Below are 27,213 nucleotides of genomic sequence, written 5' to 3'. Positions count from 1 at the left end.
GAGTGAGGCTCTTGGTGGCAGGAGCTGGAGGGGCTGTAGCTGTCTGAATTATTTCGTGGTTTCCCACAGAATTTGTATCTATAGTGCCAGCTACAGGGGAGTTGTGTGAGCTTGTAAATTCTGCATTGTAATGCCACACAGAAGTTAAACTTCTGCAGCTGCTTTCTGTGGGAGAGATGGAAGAAGACAGTAATACTTCAAAGCCATCTGGCCTGAAATGGCTCCATCTGTCACATAAGTGATTTCCCTTGCCTTGGTTTTAGGGTTGTGGGGCACAGAGCTTACTTGACCTTGGCCAAAAAATGTACTTAAAATTAGTTTGGTCTTGGATTATGAACAAGCTACTGCATTTAGATGTAGCTGTTTGTTCAGCCCAAGAACTTACTGTTATTGTTGGTACAATCAGACTAACAAAAATGCTGAAATGTAATTCAAATTACAGTTGTTAGAATTGTTAGAGCAGATAAGATATGCAGAATACTCAGCTTACTAGATGCCTGTAGTTAAATTTGAAAATGCTTATAAATGTTGATGTTTAGCAGCCTGTATTGATGCCTTGAGAATGCTGACCTAGAACAGAAACTAGACAGAGTTAAAAAATAAAGCAGGTATATATTAAAAGGCCTTAAGGGATACACACCTTGGGCAGTGTAAGAGCCTGGCCAGGGCTACACCCAAGATGAACCCAGAATGGTCACCAAACGGATGACCGGTTACGAGGTCACACATTTCCTTAATTTGCATATTGGGGTTAATTTCCACAATTTGCATATTGGGGTTAATTTTCCAATTACAACTTCGGATTATGAAGTCCCATTCTTCTTGTTTTCTCTCTTCAGTTCACCATTGTTTATGCTCTTGGGCCTGAAACTTGTTAACAGTTGTTCTTGGTCCCAAGCTAGAAAAGGAATTGTTTTGTCTACCTACTCTGTGAAGAGAGCATACCAACACTTAATATGAAGCTCAGAACTACACACCTAGGCAACATGGAATCTGAAAAATATTAAAGCTCAAACTTAAGTCTTCAGTATCATGGGGAAAAATAATTTCCTTTTCAATATGCAGTCATGAAGAGGAAACATGCAGCTGATGATTTCTGGTCAGCCTGTGGTAGGGTTTTATACAGTATGCCCATCAGATTGTCTTTATGTAAAACCTTCTATGGGCTATGCACGAGAATACTCCTGAAGTATTAGTTTGCTTTTAAAATACAGGCCTTTTGTGGGCTACAGGATAGATGTAGTTTATTCTCTGAATTTGAGGTGGAGGGTGTGGAGTAGTTTCTTGGGTTTTGCAGGACCATTAAGTAGAAATATATAGGGAGCTGAAGAAGAAAATTATTTCCAGATATTTGCAGTAATTGCTTTGGTTATAATTTCCTTCTGTGATGGTTAATAATCAGTGTGTGGCTGCAGTATTTATAATTTTACTGGAAAAGGACAGTGGCAAAAACACCTCAAACGGTTTTGTCTTGGTGAAAATACCTTGTTTTTCCCAAATAAAATGGAAAAACTTTCAGATAAAACATTACTGCAGGAAACATACACAGAAATAGAGCAAACACTTCTAAATGGTGTTTTACAAACAGGCAAACTCTGTATTCACCTTTATACCATTACAGTAATGAGAGTTTATGGGGTGCACAGAGGAGAATGACACAACTATACTATGTATGTCAGTGAAATGATAACTTTTGGGAATGTCAGTGAAATGCTGACTTTTTGGGATGAGATTATAGGTTTTAGTGGCCTGACATGTGCGGCTTCTTTTACTAGTTACAGTCTGATGACTTTGTCCTGATAATGCTTTCTTTAAATATGAAGTAGTCTGTATTCCTGTTCATAATACTATTTTGGTTCAGTGTATTCGAAAGAAGGGCAGTGAGTTTATCTTTTTACTTAAAAGCTAAGTGGAGTGTTCTTGATAACTGCCATTCAGTCTGTTCTTGTTGTGTGTTGGACATTAGAAAAATACATAGAACATGACTGGAAAAATTAGCAGTAGTCCCAGAAAATATTTTGAGTACTAACAAGAAATGATAAGAGCCATTTGGGATTTGGAGACTTTTTCTCATTGTGGAAAGTATCATGTGTTCCACAAATAAACTAACTGAAGTTAATGACCAATAATAATAATGTAGACTGAAAAAACTGTCTAAAATACTGTCAGTATGTAGTTACTCCACATGCTGATTGAAAATAACCTGAAAACAAAATTATACAGGATATGTGTCTCTTATTAGCTCTTTGTACTTTCCTGCATGCTAGTATTATCTTGATACAATTTACTAAATGAGAAATGGTTTCTTAATGAAAACTAAGACAAAACACCAAGGTTTGTATTGGGGTTTTTATAGAGTCTGTTTGCAAATAAGTTGAACTTAGCTTTAGGCTACTTATTTTTCAGTACAGAAAAAGACACAATTACATTTTAAATCTCTGTTCATGTAGTTCCAAGACATTGTTTTACCTTTATTTTCTTTTTAATGGGAAACAATTTTGAGTAAAATTACTGTTGCTTACTGCAGAGGGCAGTTAGCACTTACAGAGGTGGAATTACCTGTGAGGGTTAGTAATCTGGAGTGTGATGAAGGCAAACTACTTAGCAGTTTACATCTCCACAGTCTTTGAAGTGGTGCACTCCTGATGCAACAGGAAAAAAAATCATAGAAGAGCTGTTTTTGCAAAGTAGACTGCTTTCTATGGGACAGGGTATATTAGTGTTAATGCTTGGGAAGGGTGTCCCATTTAAATTAGGGCAGTTGCAGTGGGAGATCCCCAGCAAAAGGCACGTATAGATTGTATTAGGACAGGAATGGTTATTGTGTTCTTTCAAGGTTTTGTTTTCTGCCAGCTTCACTAAATTCACTTTTTTTCTTCCTCAATTTTACATTTTCTTTTGTGCTTACAAAATCCCAGCATACCTAATTTACCAGCACTTTTATTACCTGTCTTCCTCTTTGAATAGGCTTAGTCATCATGGTGTAAAAAGTTAGGCCACAAATCATCTTTCTTTCACTCTTGTAGCATAGTTCCTTTAAGATTTGTCCTTTGGCAATGTTCTCTAAAATCTGATAAAATACTTGAGAGAAGCTGTGCTCTCAAGACACTTACTGGGTATCTCTTCCAGTGTTCCAGTGTTTTTGGTGTTTTTTTTGTTTTTTTTTTTGTTTTGTTTTGTTTTGTTTTGTTTTGTTTTGTTTTTTTTTTTGGTGTTGAGCTTCTTAGGACTAGCAACCTTCTGTCAGCCTTTACCTGGACATCTACTGTCATAAACCATCAGGTGTATACCTGCCTTTTGACCTATTTCTATCTAAAAAATTAAAGTGCGGTTCGTTAAGGAGTTCAAAAGAGATTGAGCAACAAGCAGATGCATGCATTATCGGGCTGGTTCTCTAAGGAAGCTGACTATTTTAGATAAGATACAGTAGGGGAAAACTACAACCTGTGTTAAAGTATTTGAGGATAAGAGACTGAAAAGGTCTAAAATTTTGTAAAAAATGGCCTCAAGTCAAAGAGAGGAAAAATACCTTTTGTCTCTTGAACATCTGGACAAAACTTTCCATTCTTAAAAGGTGTGTCCTTGCGCTGCAAAGAATGCTGGAGTACAAACTATATGTTGATGGAAACCTACCAAGAAGCAACTAAATACAGTTCAGAAAATAAAATGCCCCTGTAAAGCTAAGAGCCAGGAGAGGTCCAGAGTCCAGTCTACAGTTAAGTCTGAAGTGAGACCTCTAACACTCTAGGGGGAGGGGACAGTTCTGGAACACAAAGCTGTTGCAGACAAGTTGTTTTCTCTGCTTCAGCTATCTACAATTACATGCAAATGTAATTGAAATAGTGTGGTGGTGGACTGAAACGGAAGTGGTGGAGTGACTGAACAAGCTGAAGGGCAACTAAATACTACAAGTTTGCTTGCACTAGGAATTCTGTCAGAGAAGTTCATGTGATGCTTGGACTCAAGGATAGTTCCAGTGGTAGTTCATGTGGTTTTAGTTTTTTGTTCAGTTGCTGATCTCTGAAGTATGATGTGTAGTTTTCTGTATTTTCAGTTGTCGTGTCTATTAACAGAATGATGTGTTTTAATTTTGGCAGAATAGTGGGGTGGAGGAGAGGGATGTTTTATTGTATTTTCTGCTGGCTTCATAGGCATTCTTATCAGGAATTCATTCTGAAGAAGAATGACAGCTCTATTCGATAGCATGGACATGCAGTGAAAGTTGTGTTCATGGCCAGCTGGGAAAACATTGCTTGGAGGTGAATGACCTTCACATCATTAGCACTGGAAATTTCAGGCACTATGTAGGCCTTGTGGACTTTTAATGAAGTTTAAGTTTTAACTGGGGATTGATGATTTTTTTTTCAGGTTATGTGTATGAATGGTTATCATTACATGAATAACTAGAAGGATGAAGCACCTCTGTGTTGAGTTAGCAGAATTAAAATTGGCTGCAATACAGAGCAAATGTCTGATTAGCTAGGTGCAGACCTGATAGGAAGGAGGTTCAATGCTGAGAGCAAGCTCTGTGTACCAGCTGCTTACTGACTAGTACTGGTTCCATTGCTGTGAAGACTGTGTTTATACGTCTTCCCACGCTTCTGTAGCCTGTAAGTGCTATGGCAGGAGGAATGTAAAATAGGTAATGCCTTATTTTCTTCATGTTACTCTTTTCTGATAGAGTTTTGATTTTGCATAGATGTTGGGATTTAATATTTTAGTGCTGCTAAAATATAATTTAAGTAGTAATTTTTCTAGGGGCTAGGGAATCATAAAAAAAATCTGTGTTTATAAACAGAATATAAAAGTGAATACTTGCAGGTGCTACATTTCATAGTGTCTTCAGTCATCAATGAGTCACTCTTAATGCTAGGTGCAAAGCAATACTGGAGTATGGATTGCAATTCACTCATCTGGAAGTTGGTTTTGTTTTGTTTTTGTTTTCTTTGCACCGGTGTAGAGCGAAGACAGTCCTAGTCCCAAGCGACAACGCCTTTCCCATTCTGTCTTTGACTATACAACAGCATCACCAGCCCCATCACCACCAATGCGACCATGGGAGATGACATCAAATAGGCAGCCTCCTTTGGCTCGACCCAACCAACACCACTTCTCAGGGGAACGATGCAACACACCTGCACGAAACAGGAGGAGGTAAGCAAGCTGTGTAGCTTGGGAAACAACTTCTTTTTCTTCCTGATTTTAGCTCAAGGAGGTGTGTTTTGGGTAGCACTGACTAGATTATGCATGGTAAACATGTTAACATTTCCTTTGAGCTGTAAGATAATGCAGCTGTGACTAAAAGGCTACTGGGAGTATTTCAGTCTTGTGCAACGTCTTGTAATTTATGTGAAAAGTCAGCTTGAGGAAACGAGTGCTCCAAACATGTTTTATTATGAACGTAATTCTCTATTACTCTGCACTGAGGTAAAAAGCATGTAGAAAAGTGCAAGGAAAAATCTTTCTCATCAGGGTACTTTTTAAGGTGTTAAGAGTTACTCATGTAATACCATCGTTTTCATTACAGTCACAATTATTTTTGTACTTAAAACCAATCAAAATAAAGATGAGAGACACCAGCTGGGGAGATGAGAAGGTTAGCGTAGTGTCAAAGTTTGCTGAGGTAGGTGATTCACATGTAGTAGTAACTAGATTTTCATGTTGGTTTTAGCTTGTGGCTCATTAACTTCTCAAAGCAGAGATTGTTGAATAAGTTCCAATGGTCATGGAAGAGAGAAGTTGGAAGTGGATGGATGATAGTCTAGCAAAACATGAACTCACACATAGTTTTTGTTTTTTTTGTTTTAAATTCTAGTTAAACAAATTATCCAAAACAGAAGCTTTCATTGCCTCACATTCTGCCTCAATAATACTGAGTCATCTTATGCAAGTTAAAACACACAGTCTCGGTTTTCTTCTAAAAAATGTTTAGCTTGGTGTGTACTAAAAAAAAAAAAAAAAGTGTCTGTCCTTTTTCATTAATAAGAAATTTAGGCTTGAGATTTATTTAGCTAGTTTTCTCCAGATTCCACAAATCAAATTTGTCAACAATGATCAGCCAGTAGTTTTGAAACAAGAGAGCTTAGAGTATGCTAGTTTTTATCTTTGCTTCAACTTTATGAATTTGAAAGCCTTCATGGAGTCAGTGGCATGTAAAAAATGCAGCTCTCATTGCAGCTTATCAGACTTAGGAAAGAGGTTAAATTGTGAACCTAAAAAAAAAGGTTGTTGTGAAGACAGATCAGACCTTTCGTATAGTTTGGTGCAAGAATGCTCTGTTAGGAGCATTTGACTGACAAAATTATCTTGACCTCAGACATTTTGAACTGAGATGCCTAGATTCTGTGCATTCAGTCATTTTTGTTTGGTGTCCAATCAGCTTACACAACTTTCTTTGCAGTGTTCATTAACATCTGCAGAGTTAAACAGCGTGCTTAACGAACTATCTGGCTAGCTGTCTAGCTACACGCTAGACAGCAGAATCTAGACAGTTTGGATATACTGTGGGATGGAGAATAAGAATGGAAATGTGTAAGGGCTGAATGTGCATGGGACAAGTGTCTTGCTGTTCAGATGCAGTCAAGTGCTAATGAAGTGGTAGCCTGTGGCTTTTTGCAAGTAAGCCCCTTGCAAAGAGGGAGACCCTCATTGCAAAGCCATCTTCAGTCTGACAGGAACTGTTAGGATGGCTGCAGCTTTATGAACACAAACATTACTCTTTCCAGAGTCAGCTTGCCTGCTCCTGGGTAATATCACAAATTTTTGCTCTAATCAGAGACACCTGAATGTGTCAGTACTTTGTTTCCCTGCACTTGAGTCATGGCATTTTTTAGTTTGGGTGCAGTGTTGCATTTGAGCTAGCTCCTTGTCAGTTCCACAGCAGCATTGCACCGAGTTTCTTTTAGAACCAGGATTTTTAGGGAAAATAATACATACATGTTTGTTGTTTTCCAGGAGTCTTTCTGAGTCTTAAGAGTGCTCTGGAGTCATGCCAGAACTAATAGCCATTCTCATAGATCAAAAGCTTGAGTCCTTAATATCATTGTGAGTGCACCTGTTATTAATGCTTTAGGTGAGGTTATGCCTATGCTTTTGAAGCCTATTTTTTGTTTTCCCTGCTTTGTTGTCTCTTCTTATTGCAGAATGGTTTCAGAGTTCACCAGGTTTTCAGGTTAAGATAAGATGAAAGGTGAACTCCAGCTGCAAATGGTCATTGAGCTCAAGGAAACAGGCTAGGGCAAGTGCAGGCAAAACCTTTGAAGTGTGTCTAGTGTGGACATCACTGCCTTAGTATCATCAGCATTAACTCCTTCATCCTACCAGTTGACTCCTGTTGGTGAGGAAGTCAGTCTTTGGTATTTTTATTACCTGGTTTGTTTGGGTTTTTTTTTCATTACCCACCTTACTATTTTGACCTTTCCTCTTGGTATCAGTGATTTTGTACTGTGCCTAACACAAGAGTGCCCCAATTTGTTGTGGTTTTTTATTCTGATTCGTTGTAAGCAAACAAATACTGCATTAATAAAGATAGCCATCTGGTGTGAATTTGCAGAAAGATTATTTTTGTCTAGATACTTATGTATAGTACAGATAAATTATGAATGTAAAATGTGATGCATACCTATGTGAAACAGAGAATGCCATTCCAATTTATCTTTATCAGTCATTGTGAAATGGGGGCACATTGCTGTGCCTTACCATTCATCTGTGCTTCCTTTCCTCCTTGTCTTGAATGTAATTCTGAACTAAAGGGATTCAAGAATGTCTTACTGCAAAGAAATCACCTTTGTTAGAAATACTAAGATTTGCACATACTAACTCTGCAGTTATGGATACCTTTTAATGGCTGTTCTTACCTGAGGGTAGGAATTCCTGCAATTTTTTCACCATTTTCATCCTGTCTCTGTTTTAACCTGGCATTTACCATATTTATACTGTGCATGTAGCAACAGAGGATTTTTTTGTGGCTGTTTTCAAAGACTTCAAGCACAAATTCATTACTAAAGTTTAATAATAGTTTAGACCCCTGTCTTGTCTTGACAATTATTCTGAAGTAATTTCCAATAATTCAGAAGCTAATAAAGCTATGTATCCAGATGTTCTGAATTTTGCTGACTGAAAAGATAGTATATTTATAATTCTGCACAGAAAAAAAATCCAGCTTTGCTTTTTTCCAGAGAATGATACTTGTTCATTCATTTTAAAAGATACTCCAGAAGTTTTGCTAGTCTTTGTTGGCTTTTTCATAATTCTTGGTTCATGGAAAAGTAAAACCAGGCCTGTTAACCAAGACAGAGGCAAGACTAGTTTTATGAGAACTGCCTTGTCTAAGAAGCCACCTTGTCTAAGTGCTGGCAGCAGTTAAGAGAATTCCTGTTCTTCTGAAGCACTGGTGCTGTCTTTTGTAACTTTCCTCTATTTTTGGAGCTTTTCCAAAGAAAAATCCTCACACAAGTATTTTTATGTTAAAGTAGTCAGGCCTTTTCTGTTTCATAGCAGGAAATAGCAAATTTAAAACAAATGAACACTCCAAACAGTAGAACATCTTCTGCGTTACTAGTTCTACGATTAGAAATTATATATGCCAATTTTACCTAACGAGAATGTAGCAGTTGTATCATATTAGTAATAAAAATAATAATATAAAATGCAGCAAAAACTTCAGGAAAGAAAACTGGATTTAAAATACTTTAGTCAGAACTAAAATTTAGGTTCTCAGTGGTTAGAAGAAAACACAGCTTGTATGTTCTGCAATGGTAGTTTATAAAAATAAAGGTGGCTATGCATTTTTATATTTGTTTGGGTTTCTCTTTGCCTGGCCTTATGCCTTCTGTCTGACCTGTTGAGAATTACCATTTGTTTCAGTTTTAAGAGAGACAATAGTGTCAAAAATATCTGTAAGGGAGGGTAGAAAAATAGTGGATTGAGAATTGTATCATATGGTCACAGGTGCATCTGGATAGCTGCTGATGTGGTCACACTTTACCGGAGTATGTCTGTTTCATGCAGCACAAAAGTTGAACTCGGCCTGAGAAGTATCTGGGATTTGCCAACAAGGTTCCAGGTTTATATGATTTGTATTTGGTAGTAGCAAATGATTTGTATTTGGAAGTTCTGATCCATGCAGTTGGAGACTATGTGTTCTAGTAATGATCACAGATTGTTGTTGTCTCTTCTCTGCAGTTTAGGTCCTTTAGACTGTTTCATAAATGGGAAACCATTTCACCCCGTGTAGGTTTAATATGCTGTTGCTTCTGGGACCTGTAACTTGTGTGTGTTGTGGAGATTGGAAGGCATGTGCCAAAAGTACTCATTTTGTGAGATCATTTTGTGCTTCAGTGCTTTCCCCTTCCAAATAAATGAGAAGTGACTTGTTCAAAACTTCTCATAGTGAGTTTATCACATCTGTGTGCATCATTTTCTGAGTGCTGAACCTGAGCCAGTGGTCTCTGATTTCTAGAAGTTTTGGCTCAAGGTAATTGCAGCTCTACTCAGAACTTGCACACAATTATATAAGAATACATAATCAAATCCTACACCTGTAGATCAGTTGCTCAAGCAGGTATATATTGTGGTCTAAGTCTGTCTACAGAAGTTCTCCACTCTGGAAAAGAAACAATACCACAATCATAATTTCCTGGGACCTCCTGGAGAGAATTTTATAATGCACTCAGTTACGTAGTGAACATGTGAGAGCTAAAAAATTAATTTGTTTCAAAGAAGTCTACTGCTTTGTCTGCTGTCACTAACAAGCAGTCATTCTGTGGTGTGGTTGAAACAAAGACCCTGGGGAAATCTGTGATCATTTAATGAAGGATTTTTACCTAGATAGAATAAAGGCATGGGAATATTGTGAAGATTCCTGTCTTCACTTTTGAGCATTACTGTGGCAATCCAAGTCATTTTTTTAACACGGTAGTATTTACATAGGAGTTCTCCTCTTGATTTCCCTAACAGTATTAAGTTATACTCTGTTAAGCATTTCCATCCTGAAAAAAGTGTAATTTATAAGGATTCTTGCAGTTCCTTCAGTAAAAACTTTTATTCCAATCTAATAAATTTGTTCCAGTAAAATTTTCCCGTTTAAAAAATTCCTTGATATTTGATTCTCTTGAGGTTTTAGTTACTAAGAAGGATTTATGTCATTTATATAACCTCTGATTTTTTAAATGCATTTCCAGTCCTCCTGTTCGACGTCAGAGAACAAGGAGAGATCGTTTGTCTAGACATAATTCCATAAGCCAGGATGAAAACTATCACCATCTCTCCTATGGACAGCAGCAAGCAATAGAAGAGCCTCGAGCCTTTCGCCCACCGAATGTATCTCCTCGTATGTTGCACCCAGCTGCTCACCCACCACAGCAGAATGCAGTGATGGTTGACATTCATGATCAGGTAAAATTTTTAGAGCACAATCAGAAGGCTGTTCAAGAGGTGGTGTTTAGTTGTGGGGGTTTTTCCCACCATTTTCAAGATCCCTCTCCTCACCAAATAATTTCATCTCATGGTTGACAGTGAAAGTCACAGAGCACTAATTTCTATTTGACTTCTTACAGAGTGATGGCTTTTGTTGAATATTATGTGTATGAAGCATTGTAGTAGGCAGTGAAAAAAAACCCAAAAAGTTCACACTTTTAATAAAGATTGATACTTAACAATTCGTACTTAAAAATTTGTCAGTACATGAATTGGCATATTTCTCTATGTCTGTCTCAAACCTTTTATTTTGCTTTTGTAATTAGTTCCTTGCAATAAAGATGTGATATGATACTTATTAATTATGTATTCTATTTCAGTGAAATCCTTCACCTTAGCTTAGGAGTCATTAAATAGTTAAAATGTATTATTTAGAGGTAGAATTCACAATGCCTATAGTTGGTTGTTTACATAGCAGCAGAACTCACAATAGTTTTGTTGTATAACTAAATGAACCCTCCAAGCCTAATCAACTCCTCCTTAAATTATATGAAAAAATTATATTTGAATTGGTCCAGAAAGTAAATAATTCCTCTCTGTGACAGCACTATGTATAGAATTCTGTAACTGAGGACCTGTAAAAGAAGATCCAATAATACTCTTGCTTTATGTTGTAAGCTCATGACCAGTCTGGCTGAACAGTTTTCCGTTCCACTGCCAAACACTGTCTGTGGTCAGATGTATTTCCAGACTGACTGAGGTCTTAATGGTGCTACTTTCCAATTCGGGGGCATGAACATTTTGAGAAGTCACTTATTATTATGAGCAACAAACATTCCAGGATCACATATAGCATTGCACTTATGCCCAGCTTTTTGCAGCAGAGCCAGAACTGGTTCAAGTTCAGTATCTTTCCTGAGCCTGGTTTTTGTCATTATTGATGTTTGAGATTTAACCTGTGTTCAGTCATCTGTGTTCTATTTTGATTTCTTTATCTGGCTGTACACTACCAGTTTGGTAGTTTAGCTCTTTTTGCTCATTCTCGCCTTTGTGAGGAGCTGTTCCTGTTCTGTTTTAAATAAGAAGGTTCTGTTTTGGCTGATCATGAAGGAAGAGAGAGATTTCAATTAATCTGTGTGAAAGTAATTAATAATTACTTTCAGTTAATCTGTGCTGCCTGACTCTTAAGCCTTTTCAGTTTTAATAGAGCATGAAAATAGATCGTTCAGTTAAACGATCGTTCAGTGTTAAAAAATTCCAACAAAACAACAAAATTTTAAGCAAATAAACATCCCATGTGGTTTCTAGGTGCAGAATACCTTTGGATCTTGGTTTGATGATTAAATTGTACAGATTGCCACTAGTTAGAAAATTGGGTTACATGGTTTCTTAATATGAATCTGGACAGTTAGGGTCTGTTGCCTCTTAGTCATGTTAACTTTCCCTTTTTGAGCTTTCTAGTTAGCTGTTCTGTTACTTAAGTTAGGAGTTTAGCTTAAATGCTGGCCTGAAAGTGAATCAACAGAGTGGTCTCTTAGGAAGAAAGAAAATCTGGAAAATTGTTTTGTTGTTTAAAGGTACAAGTCTCTTGAATTAATACTGAATCAATCCCTTCAGTACTGAAAAAAGTCTTGAGCTGCTTTTAGATTAGATTTTTATATGGGAGTTACCACCTTCTTATTTCATAAGAAGGTTGATTTCATAATTAACCTGGGGGAGAGAAGGAAGAGTAGGCAGACTTAATAGTCTGACATGCTTCTGAGTGTCTAAGGTGCCACTGAAGTTTTAACATGTTCAGCTGAGAGATCCCTCTTGCCCAGAAATTCTGATCAATAAATAACATTCCATTGATTAAAACATTTTAATGAACAGAAATTATAACCATACATCTCCTGTTACACTTTCTTTGTGAATTATTATTTTTCTGATCTGTAAATAAAAGCTTGTTATTTTACTGTGCTGTACAACAGTGTTAAGACTTTACTGTAAGTTATTAAATACATTTTGTTTTCCTTTTGCTGCAGATCCATCAGGGTGCAGTTCCTGTTTCATACACAGTAACAACTGTAGCTCCACATGGGATACCACTTTGCACAGGCCAGCACATTCCAGCCTGCAGCACTCAGCAGGTCCCAGGGTGCTCAGTGGTTTTCAGTGGCCAGCACCTTCCAGTTTGCAGTGTGCCTCCCCCAGTAAGTAGGTCTCTCTAACTACACCAGCTTCAATCTGTTTTTCTAGTACAAATCTAAAAGGTCTTACACAGTACTATATGCAGCGTCTAGTGAGCACTTTTGATGTTGGTATAGTCTTGGTCTCTGCCAGGAGTGTGTAACTTTGCTTTTCCTCTGGTGCTTTCTGTGACATGAATAAGCCTGTGTGGCACTGAAACAAAACCCTTGATATGACCCATCTATTTCTTTAGGCTGCCCATTGAAGAGTAAGGGTAATTTACGTTTATCATGCCCAGGTATCATTTATCCCCATGAGAGGCAACAAGGTCTGCAGCATGGTGCTGGCAAGTCCGGAGTATTTGTGAGAATCAGTTCCTTATCTGTCAAACTGGGGAAAATCTGTTACCTAATCTGGTGTGTATCCCTGAGGCAGCATGAGAGACAGGCTTTTTCTTCTGTTTAGTGCTGGTGGTAGTGGAACAAAGCAATCTCAGAATAACTACCCAGAGACTGGAACAATACTTAGATAGTAAATTCAGCAAGGAAAAAAGCAACATGTCCTAAGAAACAACAGAGAAAAATCTGAAACTGTATTGGGGCTTAGGTATATCCATCCAACGCGTACTAGTAATTTTACCCTATGCTTTGAATAGGTATATTATCTATGCAATTCATAAAAGGCTTTGTAATTCAACAATGCAGTTGTCCTTTTAATACATATAGGAGTAAAGGTCTGGTTTTTGTTTTGAATGTACAGCACTTAATCAAGTGTGTTGGGAGAATAGATCCAGTACCAATGAATATAAACAGTTAGATTTCTGTAGAATCAGCAGGCAGACTTTATGCTTTCTTCTGTTAAACCATAAAATTGAGGAATAGTTTTAAGTTAAGAGGGGACTCTGGAGGTTGTCTGGTGGTCACCTGCTGTAGTACCAACTTCCAAATATGGAGATTTCATAATGCCTCTTAAGTTTCTGCTTCAGCGTTTGACTGTCCTTGTGATGAAGAATTTCCTCTGTATGTCTAGTTGAGTTTTCTTTGTTGCATCTTGGTCCCATTGGTCTTGGTGCTCTTTCACTTTGCTTCTTGAGGAGGTCTTGGATTCTTCCTGTCCACTCTCAGGAAATTGTTAGACACAGGAGTAAGGTATTTGCTTACTTTTCTCTTTTTAAAGAATAACAAGTCTAGTTCTGCCACCTCTTTTATGCAGTTCTCTCCAAGTCACTGGTCATCATGACTTTCACAAAGACCTGGTCACCATGTTGTCATTGTGTGTGTTTGGCACTGGCACGCCCAAAACTGGGCCCAGGAATTGAGAAATGTCACAGTGTCTGAATGGAGGGGCAGAATCACTTCACTAGTTTCACCAGTTGCTTTCTTAGCCATGCATGCCGTAGGCCTTTTTCGCTGAGTACACTATGGGTGTTATGTACATGTCCACCTCACTTTTTTTTCTGCAAATCTGACTGCAACCAATTAGTTTCAGAGTGTCCTGATCCATGGAGTTACTCTTTTCCAGTGCCATACTTCACATTTGACTTTGAACTTTAAACAGTTCCTGTTGGCCAATTTCTCCAGCCTATAAAAATATATTTCAAGGTAGCACGTGCCTTCCAGCATGTCACCTTGCTCACCAGCTTCATCTATGAACTTCGCAGTTTCCTTTTGTTATTTTCACAATACTTCTCTATCTCACTGCGTGCATAACTATGAAGTAAACAAATGCCATTTATTAAATACCTTCATCAGTTTTAAAAGTTCTTCAAAGACCAAGATGGCATCCAGAGGGACATAGACAAGCTTGAGAAATTGGCCCATGTGAAATCTCATTAATTGTAACAAGACCGAACACAAAGTGCTGCACCTGGGTTGTACCAGCACAGGCTGGGAGTGAACAGATGGAGAGCAGCCCTGAGAGAAGGACTTGGGGTGCCGGTGGCTGAGAGGCTGGACATGACCCAGCCATGGGCACTGCCAGCCCAGAAAGCCAAACGTGTCCTGGGCTGCATCCAAAGCAGCGTGGGCAGCAGGGGAGGGAGGGGATTCTGCCCCTCTGCTCTGCTCTGCTGAGAGCCCACCTGGAACCCTGCACCCAGTTCTGGGGGCCCAGCACAGAGAGGACATGGACCTGCTGGAGTGAGTCCAGAGGAAGGACATCAACATGATCAAAAGGATGGAGCACCTCTCCTGTGATGAAAGGCTGAGAGAGTTTGGATTGTTCAGCCTGGAAAAGAGAAGGCTTTTGGGTACCCTAATTCCAGTACTTGGAAGGGAGCCTACAAGAATGGTGGACCTAGACTTTTTACAAGGGCATGTAATGAGAGAACAAGATGGGGAATAGCTTTAACTGAAAAAGGGTAGGTTTAAATTAGATATTAGGAAAAAAAATTCTTTACTGTGGGGATGGAACAGGTTGCCCAGAAAAGTTATGGATGCCACTTCTGTGAAAGTGTTCAAGGCTAGGTTGGATGAAGCTCTGAGCAACCTGGTCTAGTGAAAGGTGTCCCTGCCCATGCAGGGGGTTTGGAACAAAATGATCTTTAAGGTGCCTTCCAGTCCAGGTATGATATTTCCAAACTGAAGAACTTTTTTTAAAGCTTGAATGAATAAACAGATAATTTTCATTTCTTTCTGCTTGTAAGTTAGTGGTGCATCATTTGCTCTAACTTTAAAAAGTGACATGGGCATAGCACAAATCAAACATTTCCAAACATATATAGGAGCTATGGTAATCTTTACCATAAAACGTAAAACCCTATTTCAGTGTTTCCCAAAGAATCTCATGTTTTGAAGAACACTCTGCAAATTTATCTTCAGCTATTTCAGAGTTTTCAATATAGTAAAATACAATAAAAATGTATTATAACCATGGTAACACTTGTTTATGATATTTGTTTTTTAGAAAAATGATGTAGTAACTGAGGGAAAAGAACAGTCAGTCAATATGTAAATGCATGCTGAGTGACATTACTAATAAGAAAAAAAAAAGAGATCATAACAGGGTAATCTTTCTTTTCAGTATTTGATAATGAATATCTTAATTAAATGCTCTTGTAGTTGTTAAAAGTGTAAAAGAAATGCCTGACATTCTCATAACAGATCAAAGCGCAACAAAAAAGAGATTGTAGATTCCTTACTCCTTCTTATATAAAGGTGGAAGTAAAACTGAGCAATGCCAGAAAGTACATTCCTTTTCCCCTGAAGTGCTTTTATCATTTTATTGTTCGAACATTAGTGCCAAAAGTTGCTTTTTTGTCAGGTATTTAAAGGAGGAAAGAAAAAGAGCTATTTCCTGTAGTATCTGTCACTAGGGAGCTGCTTTTAGAGCATAGGACTCACCCAAAAGTACAAAACAAAGCAGGCTGTATAAATTATTCATAGTACATGAGGTAACAGAGGTCTTTAGGCACAGTCTGACAGCTGAGTCTCTCACCTGGATCTAGAGCTTATAGTGCTTGCAAGATGATTGCTTTGGCCTATTGTTTTGATGATAATGTGTGGGAAAAAAAAATTAACTAGAATATGTATCTGTTCATCACTTAGGAGCATGTCTAGTCCTGGAGTATTGAAAATCCGGTCTCCTGGTGACCTCATGAGCCCCTAGCAGATGTCACACTATGCTAGTTCCTAGAGTGTGTTCTGTAGTAATCACTGTTCTTTGGATATTTGAATGAGTTATTATTTATGTGTATTTTAGAGGCTTTTACAACAAGGCTAAAGAACTGTTCTGCTACAATTATATCTCTCCATAATAAATACATAGAATATTGAACATTTTGTAGGGAATGTTTGTGCTACAAAAATGTATTGTTTTCATTTTATTTCAGATGCTTCAGGCGTGCTCAGTTCAGCATCTACCTGTACCATATGCAGCATTTCCACCCCTCATCTCTAGTGACCCATTCCTTTTGCATCCTCCTCATATCTCTACACACCACCCTCCTCACTTACCTCCTCCAGGACAATTTGTTCCTTTCCAAGCACAACAGTCACGGTCGGTAAGTAATGCTTCTTACCCCATCTCAGTAGAACTGGTGGGCTGGATGGGCACATAGTACTGATACCTGATAGAGGAAACAAGGATTTTCTTTCAAATTGTAACCGCTTGGTATGAAGATGAAAAAATACTTCTGAGGTTCAGTGTTTCACTTCAGATTTTGTCATTGCCTGTGATGTTTGTCCATACGCTTTTACTTCTCTCAGAAAGATGGGTATTTCCTTCACCATCAGGTATTTCTTTCCCACAAAGCAGAATAGAATCCAGAAGAGGTTGTGTAAGCATAGGAGGTATCACAGAGAAAAAAGCACAAGAGTGTTGCTTTTATTACATATTTCTTCTGTACTACTTCTTGATTAATTTTTAAATAACCAGTCCTTTTCCTAGGACATTTTCTTTACACTTATGAAAGTTACTGATATTGCTTAAGCAGATTTAGCTTAGTGAAATGGACTATGCAAACATGGGAAAATGTGACCCTGTTTTGGATTTAGGGGGAAATCAGGTTTACAGTTCTGGCCTACCATTCTTTCTGTGTGGTTATCTGAGTACTTACCCATTTGTTTGTCCCAGTGAGTAGAAGATGCAGATATTTCAGTAACACAGAAATAGGATATAGCTTTATTACTGCAAACACTGTTAAGACTCCTTCATGCCATGTCTCTGGTGTGGATAGGATTGTAATCACTTCATTACAGTGATGGGAGAACAGTTTCCATCATCCTGACAAAGTGTTTTTTTGTGGTAGAAATCTTTGTGAGACTTAGCTTTAGAAAACTCATGGACTCAAGTTTTACCTTGAGTTGCTTACTTAGGTTTTTAACTAGGCTGCCCTGTCTCCTTTCAGCTCTGCCAAAAAGCTAGCATTACGGTGGTGTAAGAATGTCTTGTTCTATATAACAGGAAAGTAGTATATTCTTTTGAGTCTTCAAGTTGGCTTTCTTAGCTGAATCTTGAAATGGTGGAATGCAGTGTCAATAACAGAATGGTGTATTTGTGAAACAGTGAGAATTCCTGCTTGTTTCTTGGGCACTTTTGAACCTGACTAATGTAATAGATTTGACTAGCAACAAAACCAGTCTGGTATCCCATGCTTCTGAAACCTCAGAACTGCTTGTTAGGACTGCTTGCATGACCCTCCTAGGAAAGCATCTGCTTGCTTTCTGGATATCATTATCAGTTTCATCTACTGGAACCACCATGATTCCCCTCCACTTTTCAATTTTTCTGGCACAATTTCAGTTCTTGTCTATGGTTGTTTATTTTTTTCTCTCGCATAGTTATACAGTGAGAGCAGCCTGGCAAGAAGGAGAACAAATATTTGTCCTGAAAAATGCAAGATACAGGAAATTACAGCCACTTCTATATTTGCTAGATCGCATAAATTCCTGGTCTATAAGCATGGCTAGCTGGAAAAGGTGAATTTATATGAAATGTGTAGTGTTGTCTTTGCTTTGTTGGGTAGTGTTAATGATCTAGGAATTGCTCACAGAGTTGCTATAAAGTTGATCACAGCAGCACAGAATATACAGCTGGGACTGCAGTGCTTTATCGGGGAAAAAAATTCATCTCTTATTGCAACAAAGACTATCTCTGGTTTTTTTGTAGCCACTTCAAAGGATAGAAAATGATGTAGAATTGCTTGGAGATCATCTTCCTGTAGGAGGTTTTACATACCCTCCCTCAGCCCATCCACCACCGTTGCCTCCCTCAGCTCCTCTTCAATTCTTAGCCCATGATCCATTACACCAGGAGGTGTCATTTGGAGTAGTAAGTATTGTTTTCTATGCTACATTCTCTTTCACACTGCATTGACATTCTTGATCTTTATTTTGTAGTATATTTTGTTGAAAAGTCACACTTTTGCAATCATATTCCATTATTGCAATAGCTGCATATTGTGGTATTTTCTTTAAGCCTAAGTTAATCAAGTTAAGGGTAATTTAATGACACCAACAAATTACTTCCAGTAACATTAACTGCAGAGTGCATCAGCATTTACTTAGAAAACTTTCTGTGTTGTCACATAGTCCGGGACTTCTATTGCAGGTATCGCTTCGTACAGTTCAGAAGAACTGTTGTCACTTTTACTTAATTCTTCATCGTATGTTGAGTTTCCACAGCTCAGGAAAGCCAGAATGCTTTAAAAACAGTTCTCTTTAAGCAGTTGTAGAGTGCTTCCATAATTTAGACTACACCATATATTATAAAGATAGCCATGTTATCAAGCTGGATTTAACTCAGCTTTTGGGGGATAAATAGGCAGTTCAACTACAGCAGCACAAAATAAAATTAAAAGTGGTGCAGCATAAAGTCTGTCTTGAATTTTGTTGAAGCATGTGCTTCTGTGGTGTGTCCAGTGGTGCTACTTCTGGGATCTTTGTCTTGTACTTCAATCTGCAATTATACTAGTCCTGAGATGTGTCAGGGTTTTGTTGTTGTTTGTTGTGGTTGTTTTGTGCTGGTCACTTTTTAAAAAAAAACAGAATACCCCCTCTCCTGCCTGTGTGCCTGGGAGAAATAGCTAGATCCCAAGTTTAGGTGCCAAAATTTTTATTGTTTGACATGTACATCAAGTTGTCAGTGGTTTTAGGGGCATATTGTTATTTAAATTTTAAATAATAATTAAATGTTATGCCCTGCACTGCAGAATATACAGATACCTTGTCTTCAATTATTCTTATTGAAATCACAGAACCTAGTCAAATGGTTGCTTGCAGTTTTCATAAAGATTCAAGTAATGTCCACCATTTGAAAAAGTGATCAACTTACTCCTAATCTAAAGGTGTACTTTCAGTGAAATTTTCAGGCACTATGAGACACTCTGGAGTCCAGGACACTTGAAATCTTCCATAAACTGCTTGTATTTTATTCAGTATGCTTGTTAGATGAAGTAATCTAATCATACATGTTTTGCTTGGAGTCAGACTTCTTCAATTTTAAGTTTGGTTGTTAAAGTAGATAGGGAACATAGTAACTATTTTGTGCAGATTGTAGCATTTGTCCACTCTGATGCTTCAGCTCTGTGTTGTTTATTGCTAAGGAGTAGAATAGAGATACATTACCAGTAGCCATGTGCCCTTTTATGAAGTAATACTAAAACTTTATAAAGCTTTATTTGCATTAACATTGGAATGGAATAAATGCATTTCTGATTCTTTTACATTCGGTGAACACAACACTTTCTAATAGTGTTTTTGGATTGTAGAATTCACAAAGCAGTAAAATTAATATTTCATATGTCTAGTTTGAGACTTCAACCAAAAGGAACCTGGCTCTTTTGTATTGTTCTTATGTTAATATGTTCATATTCATATGAATTTGAACATTAATTAATTTCATGTATGACCGTGGCTACCTAATTATAATGTTTCTGTTGTAAAATTAGGGGATTTTAGGTTAGTCATTGAGAGTGTTGGGCTCTTGTGCTTTCAAATTTCAAACATGTAAGAAGAAAAACGTGTTAGCAAAGGCTTAGAGTGTTCTTTGTTTCAAAAAAATAAGTCTTAAGGCCCTCAAATATGAATTTAATAGGGATACATAAATTTTGTAGACAATTCAAAAACATTCGTTGTAGAAAATACAAAAACATTTTAGTAAAAGATGACAAAAAGTGCCCTGATTTATTCATGGAATTAATGCATTGAAACTTGGGCTTGAGTGTCTCTCTATGTGTGGTCCAGCTGCAGAAATTGTACTAATTAAACCTTCTACGTACACCTGAGAGGCTTTAAGCCTAAATATAAGTATATACCGCTGCTTAAAAGTTAGAGGTTTTTTAAAGGGATTTTTTAAAAGAATTCTCATTTTAAAAGAGTTTTTAAGGGTTTCTTTACTCTAAACTGCTTATGCACAGGCCTGCATAATAGTGCCTGAGCCTTTTATATTTAGAAGAGGTTCAGCAATTCATGTCCTGTTTCCCAAACTATACTGACTGTAGACTAAACACACAGGAACTTGTAGGGATTTCTGTTGTATATTACCACTTTTTCACATGAATTGGTATGATTGTATGTTGTAGATGGGAATAGTCATTTCAAATTGAGGCTGAGATTCTGTTGGATTTTAGCAGAGGCTGAAATTTTTAAACAATGCTTTATTCAAAGTGGATTTCATTATTTCATTATTGATTAAGAACAGAAAATGTCGAATCAGGGGCTCACAGACTGGATAAGGTTGGAAGGGAGGTCATTGGTCAAGCAGGACCACCTGAAACCTGAAACACCACTCAAGAAAACTGCAGACCTGTTTCATAAGCCAAAGATGCATTTCCAGAAAGGGAAAACAAAGCAAGCCTGGGTGTTGAGGACTATGTCCAGCCAGCTTTTGAGTATCTCCAGGAAGGGAGACTCTACCATCTCCCTAGGCAACTTGTGCCAGTGCTCAGTCACCCTCAGAGTAAAGAAGTATTTCCTGATGTTCAGACAGAGCCTCCTGTGTTTCAGTCTGTGCCCACTGTCTCTGGTCCTGCCACTGGGCACCACTGAAAAGAGCCTGGCTCTGTCTTCTTTGCACCCTCCCTTCAGGTATTTATAAACATTGATAGGATCCTCCGAGCTGTCTCTTCTCCAGGCTGAACAGGCTCAGCTGTTTCAGCCCTTTTGCACACATGAGATGCTCCAGTCCCGTCTTAGTGACACTTTGTTGAACTCTCTCCAGTATGTCCCTGTCTGTCTTGTGCTGGGGAGCCCAGAACTGGACACAAGTTCCAGTTCTGCAAGTTTCAGTTGAAGCTTATTCTCTTCTTTCTTGCAGCCTTACCCACCTTTTATGCCTCGAAGACTCACAGGGCGCAGCAGATACCGATCACAGCAGCCAATACCACCACATCCTTACCATCCCAGCCTATTACCTTATGTGCTGTAAGTGAAAAGTATATTTGCTTCCATGTAGGCTATTAAGAATTCAGAAAGCATCTTGGCACTTTTTATGGTTGGACTCTGGTTACCAGAGACCAGGCATATTTCACGTGTCTCGGAGGAAAACTTCCATTTCTGTGTAAACTTTTCAGCCTACTTTTAATAACCAACACCACTGAGCAAGAAAAAATATAAGTGAACAGTTTTTGTCCAGTGTAGTTCTGTAAGTATTTTGAGGCACAGTAGCCTCTTGTTTCTGAACTCTTGGTAAAATCTTCAACAGATTTTAAATCATAGCTCTATGATACTCCTGCAGAGGCATAGTTACACTGTTCAAGTTGTAGCAGTCTTCCTTACAGAATAAATTAATTTGGTTTGGTCTTAATTTTAAAACCACAAGAGTGGGGGACTTCTGTGATGTGTTACTCTTTATTGGCTGAAGTGCTACTCTGTCACAGCTGTCATATTTCTGTTCTGCCTCTGATTAGCTGTTTCTGGAAAAAATGTGGGACAATTAACATTTAGGAATTACCTGTAGTGGGTTATGGTAGACTCTGGAAGAGAGTTTGGGTCTATGACATAAAATGTATTAGTCTTCTGTATTAGATCTTCTGTATTAGTTCTGTATTAGAAGAAGTAAATGTTTGGAAAACAAAAATTAAGTTTCTGCTGGCAAAGGTGACATTGACAAGGAAATAATCAAGCACTGACACCAGATCTGTAGATTGTCTCTGTGCAACGTCAGACGTGGCATGAAAATGGCACCAGAAATCTGATTCAGCAAAGTTGTTCAAGTTTTCATCTTGCAGTCTGAGAGTAGTGTCATAGCTTCTTGCCTGTTCATTGAGGACGTGATGTGGCACAGTAATTACTGATTCTACTATATTAGTGCTTTGAATTTGTGATTTCCATGTCTGTGGATGAGTTTTGACCCATTGCACTACCTTGGGGGATTAAAAAGACTTACTGAACCCACAACTAGAAAAACATCTCTCTGATCTCTCAGTTTGAAGGGATTCTGCTTTTACCAACATCACAGTACACAAGAAAGTGAATTTGTGCTTGCCTTCAGGATGGGTTTGTCCAGTAGCAAATCCTATTTATCTTCACTGTGTGTTTTAGGCTTGCAGAAGTTGCAAGACTTTTATGTTGGAGATGTAAATGGACTTAGTATTCCTCTTTGATGTTCTTTTATCCACTTAAGGAAATAAAACATACGTAAAACCAGAATGTCAATTTTTTGTCAGTTTTACATCTCCATAGTCTGTGATAAATAAGAGGTTAGTTTTTTAAATAAAGCTGAGCTTGATTAAAAGTATCAAGTGAAGCGTGCATGCAGTTAAAAAGTCAGCACTTCCAATATCAGAAAGTTAGCAGAAAAAACATTTTCCTGTGACTCTTTCACTTCAAATGTCTGTTCATGACTTCAAACATAACATTTTTGCCAGTTCTAAGAACATGTTGATTTGAGAAGCATCAGAAAGGTTACTTTACCTCTGCCAGATGTTTCTGTGTTTTCCTTCAGCAAGATGCTGAACCTTATCCTTGTTTGCTCTTGTGGTAGATCAATGCTCCCAGTGCCACCGGCAGTTGGACCAGCTTTCAGCTTTGAGTTGGATGTGGAAGATGGAGAGGTAGAAAACTATGAGGTTGGTGTGTGAACTACAACTACCTTTAAAGAACAGATGTTAGTTAAAGCAATAGATAAAATTTTATTTTATTTTACTTTTAATCCTGGTTTTGCTTTTCAAATAAATGTAGTGATTGTGAAGACAGAATCCAAAATTAGTCCTTTCAGATTTTTTTTTTGTAATATTGAATATTAGAAGTGTTTAGCTTTCTTTCTTGTCTATTGCTCTTTCTCAGAATTCACCTTTCCAGGCTAGTAATCATTAAATTGTTCAGCTTTTATGTTCTCCATGCTACTCTTCTCCTTTCAAAATTTAATTGATTTTAAATACCAAACAGAAATGAAGCACTTTGAAAAGAAAAGGGTAAGTTATTGGTTTTATGAGTGTAACTTTCAGAAGAGTTTTAATATCATATGATTAATTAATTTAAACATAATGTTTATAAAATTGCCTTACTGCCTTTTCTTCTTTTCCTCTGGAGGGGATGGTAATTCACATCTAGAGATGCAGAACCCTCTTAAATATCCTAGATAATTATGGGGCTGTTCCATCTGTTGTTTCTTTGCTGGATCTGAAGCTAATGGATTCCATTTGATTTCTCTTGAGCTAGTCATCATTAACCCTGACTTTTGCATCTCTTTGCCTGTGCTCTCATTAAGATGCCTTTGTACTTGCACACCTTCAGTTTAACAATGAATGCTTCTGTAATAATTTCTGTGGTGGTTCAGAAGCAGCATTGTCTTCTGAGAATTTGGGCCCTGGGTTCGGTAGTGTAAGAAATCAATACCAGTTGCAGCTTTCATAGTATCTTTTCTCTGCACTGATTGTCTGTCACACTGATGTTGTTTCCTAGGCCCCTCATGAAGGGTGTGAGTTGAATACATGACAGATTGCAAATTATATACATGACAGGATTTTAGTTGCAATTGTTGGCTTACAGAAAAGGAACATAAAAATTAGCAGCCAAAAAAGCGTTTAAAGTTTGATGATATGTATTTGTTTTCCAGATTGAGGATAAAACCTCCATATTTTAATTCAACTAGCCCAAGACATGGAATGGGAATCATAAACTGTCCCATTAAATTTATGATTTCTCTCACAAGACCAAATTCACATATTCTTACGAAGGAAATTAGTTGACAATTTCTTTCTGGTTACCAGCACTGTTAATTTCTTAGCAGGGTGAGGTGATCACTCAGAAGCTAATTATTTATTGAGCTGTGCAGGCAGTCCCAGGACTAATTGGAAATTGGGTCCTTGGGAAGTGTGTTTGGAAATCCCAGAGAAAACATATTGCATAATTACAAAGATGGTTAAGCTCTGAAAGACTTTCTGAGGAGCTTGTATTGTGTGGGAGAACTAAGGTTCTAAACATTTCTTGATAGAAGGGTGTTTTGTGCTAGCAGCTGGTGAAGTGAGATGTGATGGTAGTGCCCAACACTAATGGAACCAGAACCTGTTTGATCAGTGAATTTTTGTATGTCTGATTTCCATGTTTTGCAGGCACTGCTGAATTTGGCAGAACGTCTGGGAGAAGCCAAACCACGGGGATTAACAAAAGCAGATATTGAGCAGCTTCCATCCTACAGGTTCAATCCAAACAATCACCAGTCAGAGCAGACATTGTAAGTATATTGGTCTCTTTCAAGGATCCATAATTTAGGTGGCTTGATTTTCATTTCTTTAACTTGCAGTCACAGTTAGGTCAGAAGAGCAAGAATACTTGATATGTGATGTGAAAGCACAGTAAATAAAAAAAACAGCAAAACACCCATAGAACCCCACAGTCAATTCTCAGTTTCCATTGTAAGATGTAGATCACTGTAGCTACTGAAGGAGTAAAATACCTATTGCGTTGCAATCATACCTGTAAGGTTTTGTATGGAATTGCATATTTGTTGTTCTTACATAGCAGATACATTTGAACTTCATTGTCTTTTTTAGATGTGTGGTGTGCATGTGTGATTTTGAGTCAAGGCAGCTACTTAGAGTCTTACCCTGTAACCATGAGTTCCACGCCAAGTGTGTTGATAAATGGCTAAAGGTAAGAAAAAGTAATCCTATCTTAGATGAAATTGATCATGTAGTTTTGTAGGAGAGGGTGGGGATATTTGCTGTTGCTTCATTTCATCTTGTTTCGTGTTTCTGATACTTAAAAAGCCAACAGAATGGAATCACTGCCTAGGTATTATATTATTCTAATAATTGATGAAGACTGTTTCTTCATAATATTTGGCACAATGGAAAATTAATATGAATACAGTTGTTTTCATTGATAGCTCTTACTGTGTTTTCCATTTGCTTAAAACAGTAACTGTGCATTTGAGTAATACACAACATTAAAGAAGACTCAAAAGTCAGTAATGTGGGAGATACGATACAGAGTTTGATGATGATGGTGGCTTCAACTGTTTTACACAGCTTGCCTAGCAAGAATGAATACCAACACATTTTCTTCCCCACTTTACTCTTAATCTTGGTTTCTGGGGCAGATAAAGTGGGTTACAAATGTACGTTTATGTGTATGCATATACACAGAAATGTAATATATACAAATAGAAACCACAGTTTTACAAAATAATGTACCTATCCAAGAGAATTTGATCAAAAAAGAAAGGCTCAAGAGTCAGGACTGCCCAGTAAGGGCACTGATTAAATAGCAGCTGTGCAGAAGGTGAGAAGAACAAGAAATACAAGTAGATTATGGCAGACATTTCTACAGGCTTCATTAAGCCAGATTTCCTGCCAGCAAGGTATTGATTCCCATCTTGCCTCAGTTTTTTGACTATTTTATTCTATTCAGCTTTAATCCATTTTGCTCTATTGTGTGGAACACTGGAAACTGCAGTGATCCTATGCTGATATAGTCCCTAGAAAATTACAGATGGTGTTTGTTGTTTTGGCAAAAGAAATAAAACCTCCTTGCCTTTATGGCATCATATCTTAGGCAAGTGCTAAAATATGCAGTGCAGAGAATGAAAAAAATCAAGTCAATATTGACAGTATTTTTTTTCCTAAGACAACACCAAGAATAATGAGAAGGATTTGAAAAAATGGAATGTCAAATTGCCCTTCGGCTACAGTTCCCATAGTAGTCTAAGTCTAAAGCTCCTACAAAATCTAGGGCCAGTGTGACTGTTAGTAATGCTCATAATTTTTGGTAGAAATGGTCCAGAAGTATCTGAATTCCCATACATGCTCAAGAATCAGCAAGAGTAAGCGAAACACCTGGTTCCTGGTTGTTTTGTTGTCACATTAAGAAGCCACATGCACACACACCACATAATATTATAATTAAGAGTAGAGTCTGTATGTATCAAAGTGCCGTTCTTCAGAGTCCCTCTCCCTCTCCTTCTCCCTTTCCCTCTCCCTCTCCTCTCCCCTTCCCCAGCATCCACACTACATGTGTCAATCTTTCATTGCATGAAACTCTCTAAGTCAGTTGTGGTGTGGACAGTGAGTATCCAGGAATAGTACTCTCTCCACTATATGGAAAGAAGGGGGGAAAAAAAAAATGTCATTTGACATTGCCTGTGAGATAGTGGACGCTATAGGTTTATTATGTGGATTTTTTTAAAGACAGTTCTTTCCAGGCTATTAATGCAAAAAAAATATATACCTCTGATTCATAGAATCCCTGATCTGCAGATTTCTGGAAGTTAGAGGAACATGTCAGCAGAGTATCATGTGTATTTGTCTTAATGCTTTTTTCTTAACTGACATCCCACTCAGGAGTCAGACGAGCATGTTGAGGTAATCTGTTCTGGACTCAGTGTAATACTTTAAAAGTTAAGAGTTAGTCCTTTCAAGAACTGGCAATAGAATTTGGAACTACAAAGTGAAAAAAACCAAATTTAGTTTAGTGTGTTTTCATAAATGTAGTGTACTGTTCTAGTAATGAAATAGTTTTGCTGATGTTCCTGTCCCATATTAGAATCTGCATTTCCTAACAGATCTTCAGCTGTAATATTTTGTAAAGGTTATCTTTAGAATGAGGTGCAAGATCTGCAATCAAAATTTAGAAGGGGTGCTGTTAAACTGAGTAGAACTTGAATTGACATTGTTATTCCAGAGCTGAGTGCAAAGTAAGATAGACAACATTAAACCATTCTGGTGTAGGTTCACTAAGTATTTTACTT

General features: G+C 37.7%; 1 protein-coding gene across 3 annotated transcripts in view; it reads left to right on the top strand.

Annotated features, from left to right (window-relative positions):
- Positions 1-27,213, top strand: part of RNF38 (ring finger protein 38) — a 54,420-nt gene that overhangs the window by 20,814 nt on the left and 6,393 nt on the right. For all 3 annotated transcript variants that reach the window (XM_041402061.1, XM_041402059.1, XM_041402060.1), the window contains 9 exons: positions 4,961-5,154; positions 10,182-10,395; positions 12,441-12,608; positions 16,415-16,585; positions 18,193-18,354; positions 21,340-21,446; positions 23,008-23,092; positions 24,578-24,699; positions 25,019-25,118. In XM_041402061.1, the coding sequence (XP_041257995.1) occupies positions 5,048-5,154; positions 10,182-10,395; positions 12,441-12,608; positions 16,415-16,585; positions 18,193-18,354; positions 21,340-21,446; positions 23,008-23,092; positions 24,578-24,699; positions 25,019-25,118 (1,236 nt within the window). In that variant the 5' untranslated portion in view covers positions 4,961-5,047. The remainder of the gene's footprint in view (positions 1-4,960; positions 5,155-10,181; positions 10,396-12,440; positions 12,609-16,414; positions 16,586-18,192; positions 18,355-21,339; positions 21,447-23,007; positions 23,093-24,577; positions 24,700-25,018; positions 25,119-27,213) is intronic.

Source organism: Onychostruthus taczanowskii, unplaced genomic scaffold (assembly GCF_017590055.1).
Source record: "Onychostruthus taczanowskii isolate IOZ18803 unplaced genomic scaffold, ASM1759005v1 scaffold190, whole genome shotgun sequence".
NCBI lineage: Eukaryota > Metazoa > Chordata > Aves > Passeriformes > Passeridae > Onychostruthus > Onychostruthus taczanowskii.
The sequence above is the reverse complement of the archived record's forward strand: the minus strand, read 5'-3'. Positions and strand labels throughout refer to the sequence as shown.